Here is a 23,459-nt window from a genome sequence, read left to right on the forward strand (position 1 = left end):
CGACCGCTGTATCACTATTTGTGAACCTGGAGGTTGAAGGCAGCGGTAAGCCATTTTGGAGGACTCTATCCTTGCACTAAGATTACAAAAGCTTGAATGTGTAGCTACTTCTGTTAAGTGTCAAAATGAAAATTTAGTGTGGAAGTGGATAATGTTTGAACCACATACTATTATGATACAGACTCCCAGGTTCCGTTTGGACAAAAACCAAACCAAAACACACACACACAAAACCAAGATTAAAAGCACTGTTATAAATTCATTTATTAATCTTAAATAATATTTAGAACTCATACATTAAAACATTTAACATTTTATCACCAGTTACTTTTAGAAGAGGCTTCAACAATCGGAAGAGAACTACAGGTTAACGTTTCTGCTCTTAAATTCTTAGAGAAATTTCGAGCCCCATCATTTTGGCTGTCTTGGGATATTTTGAAAAAGGGTCTTCGCCAGGCAGTGGTGGCGCACACCTTTAATCCCAGCACTTGGGAGGCAGAGGCAGGTGGATCTTTGTGAGTTCGAGGCCAGCCTGGTCTCCAAGAGCTAGTTCCAGGACAGGGTCCAAAACCACAGAGAAACCCTGTCTCGAAAAACCAAAAAAAAAGAAAAAAAAAAAGAAAAAAAGAAAAAAAAAGAAAAAGGGTCTTGATATTGGAGCCCAAGCTGGTCTCTAATACAGAGATTTTGATCACACAAACGGGCTTTCTGGAGTTCTCGTCTCAGAAGGAATTCTCACTATTATTCTTAGTCACTGTTCCAGGACTGTTCCTAAAGCTACTTGTCAAAAGAAGTCATGGAGTAGTCTTCGCATGTGTGCCAATGCCATACAACAGAAAGTACAAATACTTTATTTAACTATGACTAGATGGTAAAAACTAATTGAAAATGAACTGGCATTTCTTCAAGAAACACAATGGTAAATTGGAGGCATAGCAAACAGCAAGGATTATCTGAAGATTGTCACAAATCCTTCAGGGCTAAATATAGTTCCTTAGTGTTAGATCACCAAATAAAAACAAATGGAAGTTTTAAGGAAATTATGTCTATTTCTGCATCTACAATGCTATATAATCCACTTAATTTTACATGAAGATATAAAAAATAAATATTGCCATGCATTTCTTGCTGACATTTTAAATTCCCACAAATAAATAATGAAATACTCTCTAGAAAACTTCCTACATTTTACATTGTACTTACTGAGGGGCTTACAAATTGAGGTTTATAGCACCCTCAAGTTAAAAAAACAAAAACCAAAAAACTTACAAGAAGTCTAATTTTAATGCCCTTAAGTAGTAGAGAATGTTATAGAAAATTAATACACAAGCCCAAACTGGAGTGCAAACACCTTTTCACTGCAGGTTTTAATCGGAAAGGTTTGTGAACAAATTCTTTTCCAAGGGCATGCTGGAAACGATGGAAAATGAAGTGGCTGAAACTGGGTGTCCTTTTTCAGGCAACTCATCATATTTCAGTTTCCCAAAACATCCCTGGTTAAGACTCTTATGATTAGAATGATACAGTGTTTATAAGAGTTCCTCAGGTTCCTCATTAAAGCTGAAGTCACATACCAGTGACAGGTGGTCTGAGGGGTAGTGAAAGGACGGGAGCCGGCTGGGCCCAATCTGTTCTTCCGTGAGTAGTTCCAGAGCAGAGGTGACGCTCAGAGCGTGTCTGGAGTACCAGATGTAGTCCAGGGTGTGGCGACACTCCCCTGAGGTCCGGATCTTCCAGGTTGTGTATGGAGGCTCCGACTGTCCGTCAGGACTCAGCAGCTTGTAGGCGCTGCTTAGATTGAGGCTGGAGGAAGCGAAGTGTTTGTAGACCTCCTCAGTGGGCTCTGCATTGAAGTCCCCACAGACAATCAGGGGAATCTTGGCTCCCTGTGTGATGCCCTGCAGGTTCTGGAGAAGGTCACAGCCCTGAGCTGACCGGAACCGCTCCCAGCCAGTGCGTGCTTTTAAGTGGGTGACAGCAACACAGAACTGTCTGCCGGACTCCTTGCACTCGAGGGTCTGTGCAATGGCAACCTGATTGGTTTTTAGGGTCATGGCTGTCAGCCTAATATTGGTGCTGTTGATGAGCTTGAAACGGTTTTGGAGGAAAAATAAAGCACAGCCATCTGGTCCATTGTTGTGTTCAACATCAAGACATGGTGACCAGGGCTTGGGGAAAAATGTGCCTTGGTAGCCCAGTCTACTGAGGAGTGGTTGGAAGGTGTCAAAATAGTGGTCCACTTCTTGGAGGCACAATATATCTGGTTGGTAAGCCAAGAATTCCTCCAGAATAAGGCATTTCCTTTCTTCCCACTTGAGTGCTTCAACGGGGCACTGTACAAAGTTGTCTTTGCCTTCTCCAAGAGCTGAAAAGAAAAGCCAAGCATTTGTCAGCTACCACAGAACCACACCCTCAAAGAAAATGGGAGCCTAGTATAGTAAGAGTACTGGGAAGGCAGATTTCCGTGAGTTCGAGGCCACTGGGGGCTATGTTATTGAGCGCCAGCCCAGCTAAGGCTACATTCTGAGATAGCCTCGCAAAGGAACAAACCTACGAACACAATAAAGCTCAGGAGCAGAGACCTGCGGGGCTGGGCAGTTCTAAGCTGTGTCAACCCACCTAGACAAAATAACCTCATACCATCTGCTGAAATAGGCAGCAGGGTTTTATATATATATATATACACACACACACACATATATATACATACACTAAAACTATATATATACATATATATACATACACTAAAACTATTTCATATAACTGTATTCTAGGATTAAGACCTTTGCCTTGGGGTTTAGAGAAACTTTGTTGTCCTGGGAATATAAAAGTGTGTCAATTTATAAATAAACACTAGTTTTAACACTGCCTATAAGAAAGTTAAGGTAACTGATATAAATAGATACTATTCAGAATGAATGGGACAAATGAATAGCTTTTTCTCCTTTGATGGGCACATGACTGTACAGGCGCCCGGGTTGGTGGGGTGGAAGTGGGCAGATATGAACAAGTATATGGTATGTGTATGAAATTGTCAAGAATAAAAATACTTTTAAAAGATTGATAAGTCAGATACATAAACACATGAAAATGTCTTTTAGTTAGTGCTAAGGGAGTTGGCCAAATGGTATCACTGGTTTTACTGTTTTGAGACAAGGCGTCACTCCACAGCCTAGGTGGCAGTCATCATGGCTCAGCCTTTTGACTGCTGGGATCACAAACCCTCGTGGACTGCCAAGGCTGGTCTCCCTCCTGCTTTACACAGCCCATACTACCCATCCAGTTTGTCTCCTGTAAATGCTGTCATGGTGCTATGGACCCAAGTTTCAGCAACAGAAGGTCTGAGGTGTTGAAAATATGCCTCCACCCTCCCCCATTTCGTCCCTTCATATAGCGCACTGGGAATGCACACAGGAGCAGAAAGGAGGCCTCAGCAGTCAGGCACAGCAGCCCCAGGCATACCTTGCGCAAGGATGTTCCACTGCATGACTCTAATGGGAGGGTAGCTACTCAGGCCATCTGTCCTTATGCCCACAAAACACCTCTGGTACCGGGGTGGCCGAGTGTGCAAAACAGCCCTGCATTCCTCAAGAAGTTCCTTAGGATCGATGGGTTCCAGATGTTCTGGGTCAGCCGACACCAAATACTCGGGGTGCTGAGCGGCTGCACTGCTGTTGAGTGTCTTGGAGAGAGCACTATAGAGTCTACTCGTGCCGTTTCCCATGGAACTCACTGCGGGAAGGAAGCAGACGTACAGAAAAGCTGTCAGCATGCACTGTGGATAGTGGGGTTCCTAGGCTCCAGCTTCCCATCAGGACAGGTAATTCAAGTACTGCATTAACCAATCTCTTAACAAAACTAATAAATCTGTTTACCTAACGTCAGCGACCACTTCTAGTTGTCTTTAGACCCACCCATTCCTAACAAAGTTTTTTATTTGCTTTTTTCTTTTTCTTTCGTTCTTTTTTTTTTTTTTTTTAAAATCTGTGTTTCTTTGTGTAGCCCCAGCTGTCCTGGAACTTGCTTTGTAGACCAGGCTGGCCTCGAACTCAGGGATCCACCTGCTTCTGCCTCTCAAGTGCTAGGATTAAAAGTGTAACCACCACACCTGGACCCAAGTTTGGTTTTTGAAGGCTGCAATGTAGAAAGCTGTAGCCCTGGTGCAGTGTCTGTATAGATCGCCCTAGTTTCATGTTAAGTGTCCATCAGGGCCAGTCTCTTGGAGACTCCTGTGGTTAGCACTGAACATGTACTCTTCAAAATATCCAGGGTGCAGTCTGAGAAACGAAGGAGGAGACGCCCGAGTTCTGCTCAGCTGGTTTCCATCTAAGCTTTCTTTTCTTGACTGCCTGCGTTTCCTAGCCCCTAGAGACAGAACACAGGCCCAGGGAGCAGCAGTGTCTGGAAAGACATGAGTGCTCACCAATGCTTAGGTTTTCAATTTGGGGTGGGGTGCGGTATGTTTGGGGTGTGCGTGCGTGTGTATGTGTATCTGCTGATCCGAATGCAGATCTGTCCCTCAGAGGCACGTGTATTTGAACACTTGGTTCTAGGCTGCCGGTGCTGTTTGGGAAGGTGGTTTTATAGCCATTCTGTTTCCTGTGTGTGGATGAAATGATCAGCTAGCTTCCAGCTCTTTCCTTGCTCTCCCTGTCATGTTGGGCTCTGTCCTTCTGGAACTGGAAGAAGATAAACCCCTTCTTCAGTTGCTTCCACCTGGGGATTCTATCACACAAATGAGGGGTGTGTGGTGGTGACAACACTCCTTTTGGTGGCAGTGTGCGGGGAGGAGGGAGAGTATAAGACAAGAGAAGTTATTTTGAAAATTTTTTCCTAAAAAGGAGAGAAATATCCAAGTAGCATTTTGTTTTTGAGATCGAATGTTTGAGTGGTGTGGGAGAATAAATACTAAAGAAGTGTATTATTGCTGGCTTCTAGACCACAGCTGAGGCAGCTTATAAAACCCCACTCTTTTCCAGGACACTGAAGACTCTGACAAAGTATGAAAACCAGTTACCTAGCCGGGCAATGATGGCACATGCCTTTAATTCTAGCACTCGGGAGGCAGAGGCAGGTGGATCTCTGTGAGTTCAAGGCCAGCCTGGTCTACAAGAGCTAGTTCCAGGACAGAGCAATAGCGAAACCCTGTCTTGAAACCCCCCACACCCCAGAAAAGAAAACCAGTTATTCTGATGTTCATTATGAATTATAATTATTTCTATGTGTGGCTAACTATTATGAAAAGCACCTTGATGGGGCTTACATATATGTAAATTAAATATAGGCTTACTATTCAGCCAGGAGTTCACACCTCTAGGTATTTACTTAATTAAAACTAACATCCATTTGAAAATACTTACTGTTAGCAACCATGATGCCCTTCAGTATGTGAACAGTTAAAAAGGGTAGAATGCATAACATTGGGCATTCATTGGGTAGAAAGAACATGAGCTGACCCTAGGAGGAAGGACTCTCACAGGCATCTCTCAGTGGAAGAGGCCAGGCTCTACCCGCTAGACGGTGCATTTCCCCTGGGGAGGACAGGAAAGGAAAGGAAGCCAGAGTCTGCAGGAGTGGGGGCTGCTAGGGGCAGCACGGGGAACTCTGGAGAATGGTGTGTGTGCACATCGTTTGTGCTCTGGATGAGAACGGAACAAAGCTGTTTGAATACTAGCTTCCCAGTTGGTAGAAATGAAGTATAGCCTTGTGTGGAAGAGGTGCCATTGGGGGCGGGGCTTTGATGTTTGGGGAAAAAAAAAATCCCAGTGTGCCCTGTCTGCCTTTGCTTGAGGTTTTGAATTCTCAGCTGTTCTGCCACCATGCCTTCACTCCATGACCATGAATTCTAGCCCTTTGAAACTGTAAACCCAGTTAAACACTTTGGTTTTCATAAGTTGCTTAGGTCATGGTGTTCTATCATGGTCATAAAAAAGGAACCAAGAAAGACTACAGAGAAACACTGTCTGGAAAAGAAAAAAAAAAGGAACCCAAGAAAGTTAAACATATACAGGAGCAGCCATAAAGAACGAATCTGATACCTGTAAACCTTAAATATTAAAAGGAGGTTGGAGATGCCAGGAGTATCTCAACAGAGGAATCTGACTGTGGATGTTGTGATCTACACATCTTTGGAAAGCAATGATTCAACAGCAAAGTACAGGGATTAAACTAACCACACTATGCTCTACTTGGTAAAGTCCGTTCTCAAAGGGCAGGGCCTAACAATACAGAAACCGCGGGCTTATGAATAAGCACACGGGTAGGTGGGTGGAAGCGAGCGTGTGTGTGTGTGTGTGTGTGTGTGTGTGTGTGTGTGTGTGTATGTGTGTCTGTCCCTGAGAGAGGACAGAGAGACGAAGGGATGCTGTAACATCGAGACAGCGACACCAGTGGGCAGCCATGCTTCCCATCTTATGATGCACATGTCCAGACACGGATGTGAGTGTGTGTGTGGTGTGTGTGTACAAACACGCACTCCTGAGTGCTGGACACAATGGCATATAGCACTCTGGCACCCCCATCTTGGTGTCTAATGTCATTCTCAAATCCAACCAAACTGGGGTGGGTGGTGTGTGGTGTTGGAGACATGGCTCTCCAGTTGCTCTTGGAAAGGACCCCAGTTCAGTTCCCAGCAACCATATGCAGGGGATCTGACTGACATCCTCTGCTCACCTCCATGGGCACCAGGTATGCATGTGGTACACATCCCACATACAGGCAAAAAACCATCTACATTTTTTTTTTTTGCAACAGGGTTTCTCTGTAGCTTTGGAGAGCGTCCTAAAATAAAACTCGCTCTGTAGACCAGGCTGGCCTCGAATTCAGAGATCTTCCTGCCTCTGCCGCCTAAGTGCTGAGATTAAAGGCGCATGCCATTACAGGCCGGCAAAATAAATCAATCTTAAAATAACATAAAAGCAATCAAGTAACTGAGGCTGGAAAGAAGGTTCGGTACTAGCCGCCCTGCCAGGCTGCTCTCTACTGCTTCTAACTGTAACTTCTGAAGAGACCTGACACTAACTTCTGGCCTCTTGGGCGTGGCATCCAGGTGGCATACACTCATACAGACATACACACAAATAAAAAATTAAAAGTAAACAAGAAACTAAAGCCAACCAAGGCCTGAGTCAGGGGGACAGTGAGCTCTGTATCTGCATGGCTTATAAAGTAAGTTCAAGGCCAGCCTAGGCAATTTAGTGAGATCCTATTTCAATAAAATCAATCGAAGTTTGGTATATAGCTCAGTGGTAGAGTATCTATCTAGCATGCATGTCCAAAGCCTTGGGTTCTGTCTATCCCCCGGCATAATAGAAGTATCACACCGGAGCCCACACCTGTCTAGAACTGGTCTCCCGGTGCTGTTGTACAGTATAAGCCACCTGTTCTGCTATGTATTGTACTTCTAAGAAAAGTGCAGGAGAAAATCCTGTAAGTTAGACAGAATTCTTACACCACACAGCACTCAAAAGCACGAACCATAAAAGGCTAATTGGGGCCAAGCACCTATGGACAGTTTATTATTTGGTGCAAATTTAAAATGGTATAGCTGTTCTGAAAACAGTTGGTTATTATTTTAAAAAGTGGAAAGCAGGTTGGCACAATAGTTTTACTTACAAGCATGTATTCAAGAGAAAACTCAAGTATATTCCAAGATTAAAGCGGTATTCAGATCCACCATCTGAACACAGGGTGAGTTGTCACAGGCCGTTACGGTTATTGGTTGGGACAGAAACTGCTAGGCCAGTGCTCTACTACTGAGCTACACCCCACAGAATGCAAAGAGCCAGCACGGAGGTTGATGGTATTGCTTTTATTTTTATTGAAAAGTACTCTGCCAATTTCTCCTTGGGCCATCTCTCGGTAAAATTATGGTGGTCAAAAATGAACAACAGGACCAAAAAGCTACGGAGAAACCCTGTCTCGAAAAATCAAAAAAGAAAAGACCCAAGTCTACCTTACTGAAGACAGTTTGAGAAAGCTACCACCAGCACCATGCCTATGCTCCTGGGATACTGGAATATCGGCGGTCTGACACACCCCATCCGCCTGCTCCTGGAATACACAGACTCAAGTTATGAGGAGAAGAGATACACCATGGGGGACGCTCCTGATTATGATAGAAGCCAATGGCTGAATGAGAAGTTCAAGCTGGGCCTGGACTTTCCCAATCTGCCCTACTTAATTGATGGATCGACCAAGATCACTCAGAGCAATGCCATCCTGCACTACCTTGCCCGCAAGCACAACCTGTGTGGGGAGACAGAGCAGGAGAGGATTCGTGTCGACATTGTGGAGAATCAGGTCATAGACAACCGCACGCAGTTTATCATGCTCTGTACCAAGCCTGACTTTGAGAAGCAGAAGCCAGAGTTCTTGAAGACCATCCCTGAGAAGATGAAGCTCTACTCTGAGTTTCTGGGCAAGCGGCCATGGTTTGCAGGGGACAAGCTCACCTATGTGGATTTCCTCGTCTATGATGTCCTAGACATGCACCGTTTATTTGAGCCCAAATGCCTGGATGCCTTCCCCAACCTGAAGGACTACATGGCCCGCTTTGAGGCCCTGAAGATCTCTGCCTACATGAAGACGGGTCGCTACCTTCCAACACCTATCTTCCCAAAAATGGCGCACTGGTGTAACAAGTAGACCCCTGCTGTGCTGGCTGTTATATGGGGAAGCTGTCTATGCTAAGGGTCCTCCAGGCCCTGGGGACAGCTGGCCTTCTACACTGCTGCCTCCCTGTTATCCCCACACCCTTCTCCGGCTTTGTCTCCTCAGTTCTTAACCTAGTCAAACCCATGCAGTCTTCATCTCCCTGCTTCCTTTAGTCAACGCCCCTTCTTCATTTGTGCCCCAACCGACCACACAGTCCTCTTCTGTGATTTGATGTCTGCCCTGCACTCTGTTCCTGAGAATTACCCTCCAGGTCAATACTGTCTCAAGTTCCTCAGTTGCCGGGCTCCTCAAGGCCCATCTCATCTCCAATAAAGCCTGAAACACACACACACACACACAAAAAAAAAAAAAGGGCTGGGTGGTGGTGGCGCACACCTTTAATCCCAGCACTCGGGAGGCAGAGGCAGGCAAATCCCTGTGAGTTTGAGGCCAGCTCTCGGTAAAATTATGGTGGTCAAAAATGAACAACAGGACCAAAAAGCTACGGGAAACCCTGTCTCGAAAAACCAAAAAAAGTGAACAGGCAAGTTTGACAGTTCACCTCAGATCCTACCTTGGCTTACCGTGAACGGAAAATGCCATAAACTAGATCCAGCCTAACTTTAAGCCCGTTGCCATGGGTAACCCAACAGCACCATTCCTGGCAACAAATAAGCATCTGACCACATCACACCTCACGCAGCATGTCTCTAGCCCTACACATTAACACAACGAATCACCTAGAATCAGACTGATGACCCCCACAGCCTGGCTCACCAGTGCTGGGAGCTTCAGAAATACACCCTGCTGTTAGCCCTTGCACTTCTGATACAACCCCAGAGTGTGAACTAGTCTGAAGCTCTTCACAGTACTACAAGCAAGGCTGAGATCTACCAGCACACAAGAACTTGAAGAAATCCTGCCCTTTCTCCTACTGAAGGCTGGATTTCTCAACTAGCTGGCGGCAACCAATTTTACACAGCTGCTTTCCTTAACTGCTATCTGTCAACAGGCAATTCAGTTTACACTGCCATCTAGTTATTTTCCATGCTTCATCCTTCTAAGTTCAGGATGATTATGAAGATAAAATATAACACAGATCTAAACCATTTTTGCCTAAACTTTTCTTTACATTTTATTGGGGTGGCAGTGCAGGGCGGATGGAATTCAAGATTGTCTTTATGCACCATCTAGTTATTCCTCAGACGATGTGGTACTCCTAGCAGCGAACCCCATTTTGTATTCCTGGATGAGTTCAAAGACAACTTTGGCTGTCTCAAAACAATCAAAGATACACAGAGAATAAAGGGAATTTTGTTGTTTGAAATAGAGTCTTGGGGTCTCTAGTAGCCCAGGTTGGTTTCAAACTGGTTTTTGAAGAGAATTTGGCCTGAATTCCTAATACTCCTGCCTCCATCTCCAAGGGCTGGGACTATTCTGCTAAGGGGATGTAATTAAGTTTGTCACTGGGCAGACTTTGGAGGCAGGCGTTGGTGGCACACGCCTTTAATCCAAGGCAGAGGTAGGTGGATCTCTGTGTGTTCAAAGCCAGCCTGGTCTATAGAGCTAGTTCCAGGACAGGCTCCAAAGCTACAGAAAAACCCTGTCTCGAAAAACCAATAAATAAGTAAATAAGTACAGACTTTGATCCTAGCACTTGAGGCAGAGGTTAAGATCGCTTGAGTCCAAAGCCAACCTGGTTTATGTTGTCCCAGGGCAGCCAGGGTGACAGACCTAGAGCCAGTCAAGCATACCACCACCGCATTAAACAAGACATATATATTTTGGTTTTCAAGACAGAGCTTTGGTGAGTTTGGTGGAACTCACTCTGTAGACCAGACCAGCCTTGAACTCAGAGATCCTCCTGCCTCTGCCTCCCAAGTGCTGGGTTAAAGGCGTGTGCCACCACTGCCCGGAGAGAGGACTAAATATCTGTCTTTATCTGGAGCTTCCTCTTCAGAGACAGAGATTGTACCCCGGACTTTGTATCTGCTAGGCAAGTGTGTGACTGAGCTTAACAGCTCCCAGCTGTGCGGGACAGGATGGCGATTTAAACAGACAGCTTTTCCTTTCTAACTAGGTCTCTGGGGGCAACCTCATTAGTCGAGACCTAAACTGACTACTGGTCCTACCCAAGTCCTAAGAGCAAATCACCAGAAGACACCTCGCCATGCTCTAGTTATCCAGCAACTACTGTTTGTGCCCAGCTGTCCAGTCAGCAGATACTGTCCTCAGTTTGAGGTTGGTATCTCCAGCACGACCCAACTAAAAAGACTAAAAGGTAAAGAGTGAGCAAAATCCAGGATTGTCTTAGGCACACACCTAGGGGGATTTGGAAGCTGATCAACCTTGGGCCCAAGAAAACCTGGAACAATGAAAATAGACAACAGGATAAACGACAAGTACCAGCAGCCCAATGCTGCCATCTGCTGGCCATGTACTGAACTACTTCAAAAAGTTGAAAAGGCTAATTTGGCAGCTAATTTTCTCATTAGGCGTATTAGAGTAGGTTCCAAAATAGATGTGGAAGACTTCAGGGAAGTAGGTGAAAGCTCACGAAAAATATCCTCCTGTGGTGCTGACCATACTGCATGTGTTTAAGAAATCCAATAATCAAGCACCCATTTCTAGGTCTATGCCCAGACATTACTGGCTTTGCTGTTTGTTATATTTAAGACAGGGTTTCTCTGTGTAACCCTGGCTGTCCTGGAACTCAGGAGACCAGGCTGGCCTTGAACTCAGAGATCTGACTGTCTCCCAAATGCTGGGATTAAAGGCATGTACCACCAGTGACTGGATCCTACCAGATTTTTTAAACTTTAGTTGTCCTTGGACATTTGAACCATTTTTCCTTTGACAACCCAAGTGTTAAAGTGTACCACTGTGGAACAGCTAGCCCAAGGGCAGGGGCAGAACACAGCACAGTGCTTTAGGGAATGTTAATAGCGCTGAAGATGTATGGTGGTAGAGCATGCATACAGTATGGCAAAATAAAAAATTAAGTTAATTAAAAAAGAATGATGTTGGGAAGTGATAAATTGCTTACACAGGATGAGCAAGACCCAGAGTTCAGTCTCTAGCACTATACTTAAATAAACCAGCTCTGGCTCTGTAAGACTGAATAGATGAATCTTGCACATCTGAGTGATTTCTTTAACGTTAGCAATCCTCTAGTTTAATGAAATACACTCTTGGGGCTTAAAGAGCAGGCTGTTAGAAGTGCAGATTGCTTCTGTGTTCCCACCACGCTTCCCAGCAATCTGGTCGCTCACAGCTCACCATTCCAGAAGTGCCTACTGATGTCAGTGCAGTCTGGGCCCTGGAGCAAGTTACCTGCTGCACCTTGGACTGTGAGTGTCAGCATTTCCAACCATACTGGCTCCTGCAGGGAGGGACAGGCACACAAAGCAGCCCATGTTTGGTGCCAGGAGTCAGCAGAGGTCAAGTTTCGCCTCCTCCCTCGGTCAACGTCACTGCACACACGCTGGTACAGCACACAGTGTACAAAGCCGTGTCGTGACCTGAGTGGCATTTCCAGAGATATCCAGTGAAGGTCATAACTCTCAATCTAACGTGTCTAAAAATACACACACCTAGACACAGTGTCACAATCCGAGAACAGCAGGCAGAAAGGCAGAGCAGACGAGGAAGCCAAAGCATGTTCCAGAAAAGGGCTGAGCCGTCTCTTCGGTCATAAGAAATCCTTTAACACTGGGGCATGCTCTCTGGTGACATCCCATCCCTAACATTAATAGGGGAGCTGCTCCAAAGAATGCCCTGCCTTCACGGCTGGGAAAGCGGACAGCTGAGTTCTCTACAACAGGGTCCACAACTGCGGTCCAGATCTGTGGCTGCCCTGGCGCTGTGCTGCTGCTAATAATCTATGAAATCACTTCTACAGCGATAAGCAGTTGAGAAAAAAAAAAAAAGCTGGCAGTGATATACCACGACATGGAAAAGGACATGAAATTCAAATTTCAATGTCCATAAACGTTACATATTACGTACTATCCGTGGAATCGCACACACTGCAACTCAAGGTTTAGACACGGATGAGGTTTAGAGAGTTACTGGGTTTGGGGGGTCTTCACAGGAAGTTTGCCAACTCATGTCTTAACTTTTAAGATGAAACTGTAGCTGGGAATGGCTGCTCATATTTAACCTTAGCACTAGGGAAGCAGATGCAGGTGAAGCTCTGGGAGTTCAAGGCTGGGCTGGTCTGACGTCCTACATAGTAAGACTTTGTCTTACTTGTCTGTTTTGTTCGTCTCCGGCTTCACTCCCCCAGCCCCAGAGTTCACATCTAGACAATAAAATCAGCCAAGTTTTCTGTCACTTAAGAAACATTTTCACTACAGGAATGCCCAGGGCCTTCTGGGGGTGGCAGCACGTGGCTGGAAGCATTTGGGACGTTAAGCTAGATGACAAGAGGTTTGAACCCAATCTTTAGTACATATCAAGTGGGAAGGCAGTCTAAGCCACACAAGTGAATTTCACTAGGCTATTCAATGAGACATGTCACAAACAGCAAGACACAACTAGGGCAAACCTGTAAATTATTTAAAATGGGAATTCGTTATCTGGCACACCCCAAATAACTCACTAGGCCTGTTGGTTCTAGATCAAGGTAGCAATATAAACACACACACATGTACAAAAAAATCCTTTTGTAAACAAAATTTATGTATACCGTGTTCTTTCTACATGTATGCTTGCAGGACAGAAGAGGGCACCAGATCTCATTATAGATGGTTGTGAACCAGCATGTGGTTGCTGGGAGTTGAACTCAGTACCTCTGGAAGAGCAGTCAGTGCACTTAAATACTGAGCCATCTCTCCAGCTCCTCCCACCCCCACTATCTACCCTTCCTAAAATCTTTTTAAGAATAAAGCACCTACTGGGTGATGGCGGCGCATGCCTTTAATCCCAGCACTCGGGAGGCAGAGGCAGGTGGATCTCTGTGAGTTCGAGGCCAACCTGGTCTATCGAGTGAGTTCCAGGACAGGCTCCATAGCTACTGAGAAACCCTGTCTCAAAAAAACCAAAGTATAAAGTACATTCCAAAAACTTTAGGGCTGGAGAGATGCCTCTGTGATGAAGAGTGCTAACTGCTCTCACAGATGAGCTGGGTCTGGATCCTAGCACACAGGGACTCACAAGCATCTGTAACTGTAGCTCCTGCAGATGAGACCATCTTCTGACTTCCTAAGGTACCAGGCACACATATGTCACACATACATACATTCAGGCAAACCATTCATACACATAAACACATCTAAGAAAATTAAAAGGATCAATCATATCAGAAGCCAAATTCTTGGGACCCATATAGTGCTGCTCACAACCTCCTGTAACTCCAGCTCAACGGGACCCAATATCCTCCTATGACTGCCTCAGGAATCTACACGCGTGTACAGACACATACACACAAGCAAACAAACCCTATATCTAAGAGAGAAATTTTAAACAGCTGCACTAGTCTCAGCCTGCCCTTCTTTCTCATAGATACAAGGTTTTTTTTTTTTTTTTTAAATATTTATTTATTTATTATGTATACAATAGTCTGTCGGTATGCCTGAAGGCCAGAAGAGGGCGCCAGACCTCTTTACAGATGGTTGTGAGCCACTATATGGTTGCTGGGAATTGAACTCAGGACCTTTGGAAGAGCAGGCAATGCTCTTAACCACTGAGCCATCTCTCCAGCCCCCAAGGTTTTTGCTTATAAGACAGAATCAGCTTAAGTTCTAAAGAAAAGCGGGTGCTATTATCTTAGGTCTTGCAAGCGCCTGTTCTGTCCTCAAAGTGAAGTAGACTTGATCAGAAGCAATCCAGGAACAACATCCAGGGCACATTTGTTTAGATTTCCCCCTGATTTGTGTTGCTGCTGTTTGGAGAGAGGACCTTATTATGGCAGACTAGGTAGGCCTCAAACATGACATCTTCTGGCCTCAGCCTCTTGAGGTCTGGTCCACAAGCTCACTTTTCAAGGGTATTTCTGAGCAGGAAAATGAAGCGTTATGATGGAGAACACGGAAGGAAGGCAGCTTCCCTTACCTTTGGCATACAGAGTGGTCTCCACTGGCTTTCCCATTCTACAGAGAGGCCTACTAACTGCCACTTTCCAGATCCCCTTCCCACTTAGAGCCAGGGAAACTGGGAAGGTAGTTCAGTGGCAGTGTTCACCTAGCGTGCAAGAGGCACAGGATTCAATGTCCAGCACCAGATTAAAAAGAGTTGTAGGAAGGGCAGATAAAAAGGGAGACACAGGAAGGCTGAGAAACAATGCTCTAGGACTAAGGGACTTTCCAGAATCGTCATCCTAACCCTTCTTGCTGTTCTAAGGACTGAAGGAAGAGCTGTACCAATGAGTAACATTCTCTGGCTTTAGAGACAGGATCTTATACTTCCCAGGCCGGCCTTAGACTGGCTATATACTGGCTATATATATACTGATCCTTCTTCCACGGATGGCTCATACTACTCAAATTTTCAAGACGCAGTAAAAGTGACTTGAAGCCAGATGGTGGTGGTGCACACCTTTAATCCCAGCACTCGGGAGGCAGAGGCAGGCGGATCTCTGTGAATTTGAGGCCAGCCTGGTCTACAAGAGCTAGTTCCAGGACAGGCTCCAAAGCTACAGAGAGAAACCCTCTGTCTCAAGAAAAGGGTTGGGGAGAGAGACTTTTTCCCGTTTTCCATACACCCTACCACCTCATACCAATCTCTAATAAAGGTGTCAGAAATGCATCAATATGTTAATTTTTTAGGGTCTGATAGAATATTCATGTGGTATTCAATTACAGTGGTATTCATATGCTATGTCTCTAAACTTTATTTTCAAAAGCTTAAGGCCCAAATACAACCTTCTCTGGAAAAAAAAACAAAAACCTGCATCAATAAAAAAATGTAGGCAGGCTTTTTAAAGTCCTTTGTGAAGTGAGTCTCCTTAAACCCTCCACATAGTCATGCCAGAACATCACCAAATGTCCAGCTCAACTTACAGCTATCAAAGTTCAGAAAACCAGGGGCTGGAGAGATGGCTCAGTGGTTAAGAGCATTGCCTGTTCTTCCAAAGGTCCTGAGTTCAATTCCCAGCAACCACATGGTGGCTCACAACCATCTGTAAAGAGGTGTGGCGCCCTCTTCTGGCCTTCAGGCATACACACAGACAGAATATTGTATACATAATAAATAAATAAATATTTAAAAAAAAAAAAAACAAAGTTCAGAAAACCAGAGTGGGCCCCTGACATTTTCGGACACGGGGGAAAAAGAAAATGTTCATTGAACTTTGTACTCTTCATCTTTCTCCGAACACTCTGGTCTAATCTCTAACGTGCTGAGTTCACCTCGAGAGTGTTTCAAGTGTTACTCCTTCTACAGGAAGACCCTAGTATAGAACCTAACAAATCTAAAGGCCTCAGAATTGTCTGCCATGTGTAAGGGAGGCTCCCAAGTCAACCCTTAGCACAGCCAAACCCAACAAAACCCAACAAAGACAACCGGGATAAAACACCTTAGCTTACCAAATGGTTTTACCTGGGCTAAACACCTAGGTGGATCATTCCTCAAGTTTCAAGTATTTCCTGAAGTACAATGACCACGATTTAAGAGGCTACGGAAGCCCTGTAAGTTCTGAGAGTCAGAGGTAACCTTTAACATGCGGCTGTCAATCTCCCTTCTTCCTCTTTCCAAGACACTAGGACAGTTCTCTTTCAGGCAAAGCCCGTTCTTTCAGAATCTTCTCCATGTGCCTTACACTTCTAAGTAGCAGCTGGGGTTGAAGGTAAGGTTCTTGCTGCTCTTCCCCAGGGCCTATATAGTGGCTTACAACCACCCAGTAACTCCAATTCCAGGGAATTCAGGATCTTCTGACCTCCTCAGACGCCCGTGTACATGGTGCACGGACATAAATGCAAGCAAAATAGCCATAAACAAAATAAGATTAGAGAGAAAAAAAAGGAGTCCCTTGGAAAAGCATGGTAAAGCTCAGAAAATGGCCCCAACCCTGCGGAAGCACGGGAGACACTTGCTGAACAGAATGAATTCATCAGGTGTCTTTTTGCATTTCCTGAAGTGTTCTCCCTGTCCTACCACTACCCCATCTCCAGTGGGCACTCTCTTCTTCCACGGCTTCAAAGTTCTTCCAACAAATCCGTCAGCAATGACTGTTCAAGTCCTGCTGGAACAGCACGCGGACCAGTAGGTATTCAGTCCCACAGTTTGTAGATACAGTGTACAGCTGATGTGCTAATCTCTTCTAGAAGACACAGCCAGCAAGGTCAAAGGATTTGCAAAGGTCCATGCATTGATTTTGATTCTAGAGCCATGGTTATTAACACACCCCGCCCCCCCCAGCCCTGGCCTATATTTAAACTTACCATTGAACACTACAGGGAAACGCTACCTCAGTTCTCCACAAGAAAAGCATTTACTCTGTAGATGTCTGATAAATTACAAGCTTTCCCGTTCCTTCTTTCTCATAAACAGCTTCCTCACATAGCTTAGGGGCCTACTAAATAAAGCTGCTTCTCAACTGAGCTGGTATTTACTTCTCAAACTGAACTAAAAAAAAGCAGTGTTCCAGCGGTGAACACCGATCTAGCCAACTCTTCATGAACCAACGAGGAGGGAGAGACAGGAGAACAGCATTTCCAAGCCCACAGGTGACTACGGCACAGCCAGCAACTGCTGCCTCATTGAGGGATGCTGTCTTTGCTTTGGAGAGGAAAGTGACAAGGCTGCTAAGATCACCCCCCAAGGTTCCCTTTTAAGCCCATGCAATATAGTATGTGGGAACTCAAAGGGGCTGTGCTCATTCCCTAAGTACATCCAATGGCTGAATGCAAGTGAGACATGAATGTGTTGGGGGACTTGCTGCTGTTCCTCAAAGAGGTGGAGCAGCTTTTAGCTCCGTCAAGGCCTTCTGAACAAGTCTGGGACAACTTGCTTGCTTGGCCTAGTGGCCCATGTCTGTAATCCTTGCATTTTGTAGGTAAAGGAATAATCAGAAGATAAAGGTTATCTGTGGCCACAAAGAAAGTTTAAGGTCAGCCTGGACAACACGAGACCCTTTCTCAAAAAGAAAAAAAGAAATCTACTTAGCACGAGCAAGGGTCTAGGTCTAACCCTAAGAGAGAAAAGCGAAGGTGGAGGGGCTGGAGACAGCTCAGCAGTCAGAGTCCTGCAGCTCTTCCAGGATTCTCTGAGATCAGGTGGTCGCAGAACCATCCCTAGCTCCGGCCCCTGGATACGATGCCCTCTGCTGGTCTCCTCAGGTACTCCCACACGTGTGGCATACAAAACACAGGAAGATTTAAAAATGATTTAAAAAGTGAGCAAGAAGAAATAAAGGAATTTGGGGTTCTGCTATTTCTCTTTAAAATATGGAACCTGGGTACAACCATTCAATTTTTTTGTTTGCTTGTTTTTCGAGACAGGGTGTCTCTGGTTGTTCTGAAACTAGCTCCGCAAACCAGGCTGGCCTCAATCTCAGATCCGCCTGCCTCTGCCTCCCAGCACTTGGTCTATAAGAGCTAGTTCCAGGAGAGGCTTCAAAGTCACAGAGAAACCCTGTCTCAAAAAAACAAAACCAAACCAAACCTTATTGAAAACCCCCTCCTTTAAGGAGAAGTGAGAAGTACACACAGTTCTGGAACTCATTACTGACAGCCCAGGCTAGCCTTGAATTAAAAAACTACTAGCCAAGCAGCACAAGACTTGAATGCAGAGATCCAGGACAGTAAAGGCTATATACATTAATTCCTTGTGTCAAAGAAGAAAAAAAAAAAAACCCCAAAAAAACAAAAACCAAAAATCCCTCACCAAATCTGCTTAAATCTCACCAGTCTGAAAATTATTCTTTGTTGTATATGTGTGCAAGCACATGTAGATGCCAAAGGACACCTTGGAGGAGGAGTTAGTTAGTCCTTCCACCACGGGGGTCCCTGGAATTCAACTTAGGTCTTCAGACTTGGTAGCAAGCATCTTTACCATCCGAACCATCTCTTTGGCCGCAAATCTTACCTCTTAATGGATATAAAGCTCTTCTGAATAGCCTAAAGCCTAGAATCTTCAATATTATATATTACAGAATTTCTATTAAAGCACCCGTGGTGGGGATAGTGTGCAAAGATCTTGCCTGAAGGAGCAATAACCCTAACAGCTGAAGGGAGAACTACAAGAAACAGGAAAGCTGCCCACCTCCTGTACTGTCTAAAATAGTGTAAGTACAGGGCAATCCCACAAGTTCCTTCTTTGTTGCCAGAGACTGAATTTAGGGCTTGGTGCGTGCTAAAGCCTATCACTTCCCCACCCTATGGATAAAAACTCACAAAACCAAGGGGTTTCTCCTCCCCTTCCCCAACTGTGCCAGCCCCAGGGTTTCTCAGTGTGGCCCTGGCTGTCCTGAAACTCTGTTGACCAGCTGTTGACCAGGCTGTCTTCAATTCAGGAGAGCCAGCCACTTGCCTCTGCCTCTGGACATGCGTAAGCCATCCTACGAAGCCTGACACTGCAAATACTCTGCCCCCATTATCCAGTTCTTCTGTATCTGTATCACAAGCTACCTGTGTTCACACATGTGTTTAATGACGTTTCTGAAGGGAGGGGCGGGATTTAAAATTTGAGCTGGTACCAGACAACTTTCCCACCCTCAAACCTAACAATGTTCCTCTTGAAAACAACCAAATCCAGTTATTGGTGATACACATCCCAACAGTTAGTTCATAATGAGCCAGATTTCTACAGACCTGGAGGTGGGGGCATGGCTCTGGATTCTCAAAAGTTCACCATCTCTAAAGCAGTTCAACATCCTAATTTTTACTTTGGTATCAGGGTGGGAGGGCACTCCAAATCTTGATCCTCCTGTTTTTGCCTCCTGAGTGCTGGGATTATAGGTGTGTGCCACCACACCCATTTAACACCTTAAAATTTTAAAAAAAAAAAAGCACTCAAAATGTCTGCCAAAAATGTGATTATGGTTTAAGGTTTTGGCTTCAACCAGCTGGGTGGTGGTGGTGGCCCGCTTCTGACCCCATTGCTAGGGAGGTAGAGGTTCGAGCCCAGCCTGTGGTGTACATAATTCAGTTCAAGGAAGGAGAGTCAGAGGCGCATGTCGAGAACCTGTCTTGTAAAAACAAGAAAGCTTCAATGAACCCATACTTCCTAGTGTGCAATCTGTCCTTTAACCAATCCAAAACTCCACCAAAATGTACCCTAGTAAAATAAGGATGGCCATACAGATGTGTTAGACGGCAATAACCTAATTTGAGGTAAGAGGCAAATTACACTTTCTAGAAAAATATTACGGAGCAATTGCTAGTTTTGAAGGAGAGACTACATGAAATAATTGCTTTGATTTGAGGGAGAAACTATTAATTTAAAAGCCATACTTAATTTGTGTGTAGTTTATAGCCGCAGCAATCTGCCCTTAGGCAGAAAGAGGACTCTCAGAACACAAGGGTGATATATAGGACTGGCGTTTGGTGAAAGGCTGATTTACAATTTCTTCACCCAGGGATTTAAGAGTGGAAGCCCCCAACCCACCCCCTCCAAAAAAAGAAAACCGTAAAAAGTCAACACGTGCTGGTACTAACGCGGATTAAAGAAGATTCGGAGCCCGTAGGCCCTCAAACCCACGATCAAGCATCATTTTCAGCCCCCCCCCCCCCCAAAGATGCTCATAAGCATCTGGGCAAGCGAAGCGTAACTACCCTGCATCCGGGGGTAAAATAAAGCAAAAGATGCGAGCATCTGGCGGTGACTGTGGCCTCCGGGGCTTCAGGTAGATGAGATACAAATACCGAAGCCGGTACCCTGAGCGGTGCCCCGCTTCCTCCCCGCCGCGACCAGACGCGGGGGACCGGCACCCGCAGCCGCCCATTCATTCGGCGCTCTCACTCACCTGTCCCGGGACGCGACCTAGCGGCGCCCGAGGCCGCCGCCTGCAGTCGCGGGGACGCGGGCCGGGGTCCGAGCACCGGCGGGGCGAGCGTGCGACGCGGGCCGGGCGCGAGCGAGCGGCGCAGGCCGGGGGCGTCCCTGAGCAGCAGGGCCGAGCAGAGCCGCCGCGGGCTCTGATACATGCCGGGCGCCGCCGCCTCCTCCGCCGCGCTGTCGAGCCGGGCCGAGCGGGTGCGGAGGGCGCGGGCGGGAGCGGGGTCGCTGCGGGGCTCCTTCCTCCTCGTGCCTCGGCGCGGACCCGGCGAGCGGAGATCCGGGAGGCAGACGCGGCGACGGCGACGGCGGCAGATCACTGGGGCGCGCGGGCGGAGAGCCGAGGAGCAGCCGGCGAGCGGCGGCGGGGCGGGCGCTACCACGCGGTGGCCGGGGGGGATCCGCACGCACAGCCCGGGCGCAGTCGGCTCCTGCCAGGAATGGACCCGCTAGGACCAGAGAGAGACGCGGAGAGGAAGACACCGGCTCGGCCACCGAGTGGAGAATGCGGAACAGCGGAGGTCGCGGGAATTTATTAGAGAGGCGTTCCGGGAGCCGGCGCCTCCTCCTGCCGGCTGCGATGGGAGGATCCACAGGCAGGGAATCCCGGGTTGGCTCCTGGGTGTGTGCGAGCGCGTGGTCTGTGAGGGCGTCTGGCCAAGGCGGTCGACTCCGAAGCAGGGATGCAGATGTGTCACCGTACAGCGCAGCCTGCTTCGGTGGCGGCGGCGAGAGGGGCGGAAGCACGCGGCGGGCGTTAGAGCGTCGATCCGCGAGACTGCCAGAAGGTCTGTGAGAATGGCCGCTTGAGACGAGCCGTGCTTGGGGGTCTGGAATTCACACGCCAGAGGGAAACGGCTCTTCAGTTACGGGAATCAGAAGACACTTCTGGGGCGGGTGCATTGCGAGGACAGATTAGATCCGATGGGTGTTAACCGAATTTAGAGAGGTCACAACCAGTGCCCCAAGCCAGGGCGAGCCGCCCGTCCTGTAAATCCCTGTGTGTGCTGGTGGTTCGCGCCTTTAATTCCAGGTCAGCTAGAGCTCCTCAGTTCCTCAGTGAAGTCTTGTCTCAAAAAAAAAAAAAAAAAAAAAAAAAACCAAAAAACAAACAAACAAACAAACAAACAAAAAAAACCAACAACACACACCACAAAATCTGAGCAATAAGTGGCGAAAAGCAGGAAAAGGAGACTTACTTAATGCGGCCGCTTTGGGAAGATTGTTAACTCTAGTGAGCCTTTTTCTGTCCTGCGAAGCCAGTTCCCAAATAACCTCACGGAGAAAAGCTTGGCCTTAGGCTTGTCCCACTAGCTCTTCCCCCCCCCCCCCCCCCCAGGCAGGGTTTCTCTGTGGCTTTGGAGCCTGTCCTGGAACTCGTAGACCAGGCTGGCCTCGAACTCCCAGAGATCCACCTGCCTCTGCCTCCCGAGTGCTGGGATTAAAGGCGTTCGCCACCATCGCCCGGCCCCACTAGCTCTTACAACTTAAACGAACCCATATTTTTATTAACCTATGTTCTACCACGTGGCGTTTATCTCCCATTTTGCACCTATTTCCTCTCCATGTCTGGCTGACTGCTCTGCCTTTCTTTTTCCCAGAGTCCTCTCCGTTCCCAGGATTCTCGCTAACCTCTCCTCTAGGGATTGACCATTCAGCTCTTTTATTAAACCAGTCACAGTGACACATCTTCACACAGTGTACAAATACCCCACAACAGTTAACCTCCCCACAAATGGCTCTTTGGGGTCGGGGTCCTGAAGTGAGATTACGGCTTAAATGTAGGGCCAGATCAAGGTGTGGTTCCCAACACTGGGCTTCAATCTCATCCTTTAAGGTGGTCTGACTAGGTAGAACTGAGTGAATTCATTCCCCTTCTGGAAGACAAATTCCTCTTCAGGCTGAGGTCTTTCCCTTTTCCCATCAGGAATCTTCTGTGGGAAATTCCCATTATTTGAGGGGGGGGTCTATTTTATTAGTCTAAGATTCTCCTCTCTTTTACACACACGCACGTACGCATGCACGCACTCACACACACACGTTCTCTTTAGAATACCCTTATTTCTGCCAGATCTGTTGAATGGATGCTACGATGCAGGCAGAACTGTGTTTGAACTGGATATCATGTGATCCAGGAAAAGGCAGGGAAGGGCTGGTAGAGCACTTACTCAGCACGTGAAGGACCCTGGCTGCACCCTCTAGTCCCTAAGAAAGAGTGGGGAGAGAGTGGGGAGTCAGGAGAGAGAATAAAGAGGGCTTCTAACTTGGAGAAAGACTTACTTGAAGAAACATCTCAGGTAGATTGTGTAAGGGCTGACTAGCCAGCCAGCAATGGAAGGGGAACCTTGGACGAGTATCACCACCACCCAGGATTCAAACTGTCAGACCCGGGTTATAAATCTAACGCCCACAGATGGCGGATGAATCAGCTGGCAAGCTGATGCCAACATCTCGGGGAGGAACTTAGCTGGTCGTTGGGATCCCCGAGGCTGTTCTTAGGTGCACAGCGATCACACCCGAGTCATTCGGTGAGGCAAAGGATGCTTTGCAGCTACGACAAGATGTCACCAACGGTCAGTTTACAGTTGAGGTAATGGATATGTCAGTGTTGACCCCCCTCCCCGCAACCCTCTTTTCCGCCTTCCCTTCCTCCCTCAAGCAAAGTTTGTTCTTTCATAGGCAAGAAAATGAGCCGGGCGATGGTGGCGCACGCCTTTAATCCCAGCACTCGGGAGGCAGAGGCAGGCGGATCTCTGTGAGTTCGAGACCAGCCTGGTCTACAGAGCGAGTTCCAGGCTCCAAAGCTACAGAGAAACCCTGTCTCGAAAAACCAAAAAAAAAAAAAAAAGAAAAAGAAAATGAATACG

General features: G+C 46.6%; 2 protein-coding genes across 2 annotated transcripts; one reads left to right on the top strand and one right to left on the bottom strand.

Moving 5' to 3' along the window:
• Positions 1–246: 246 nt before the first annotated feature.
• Noct (nocturnin) lies at positions 247–21,090 on the bottom strand. Its single transcript, XM_041659238.1, has 3 exons — positions 20,561–21,090; positions 3,463–3,732; positions 247–2,365 (listed from the first exon to the last, which is right to left on the bottom strand). Exons 1-3 carry the CDS (start codon positions 20,739–20,741, stop codon positions 1,530–1,532), a joined length of 1,287 nt encoding a protein of 428 aa, XP_041515172.1. The 5' UTR covers positions 20,742–21,090; the 3' UTR covers positions 247–1,529.
• Positions 7,946–9,001, top strand: LOC121452882 (glutathione S-transferase Mu 1-like). Its single transcript, XM_041659239.1, has one exon. It carries the CDS (start codon positions 7,993–7,995, stop codon positions 8,644–8,646), a length of 654 nt encoding a protein of 217 aa, XP_041515173.1. The 5' UTR covers positions 7,946–7,992; the 3' UTR covers positions 8,647–9,001.
• Positions 21,091–23,459: the final 2,369 nt, after the last annotated feature.

This window comes from Microtus oregoni, unplaced genomic scaffold (genome assembly GCF_018167655.1).
Source record: "Microtus oregoni isolate MIOR12 unplaced genomic scaffold, Mior012 000010F_ref0000083, whole genome shotgun sequence".
NCBI classification, from domain to species: domain Eukaryota; kingdom Metazoa; phylum Chordata; class Mammalia; order Rodentia; family Cricetidae; genus Microtus; species Microtus oregoni.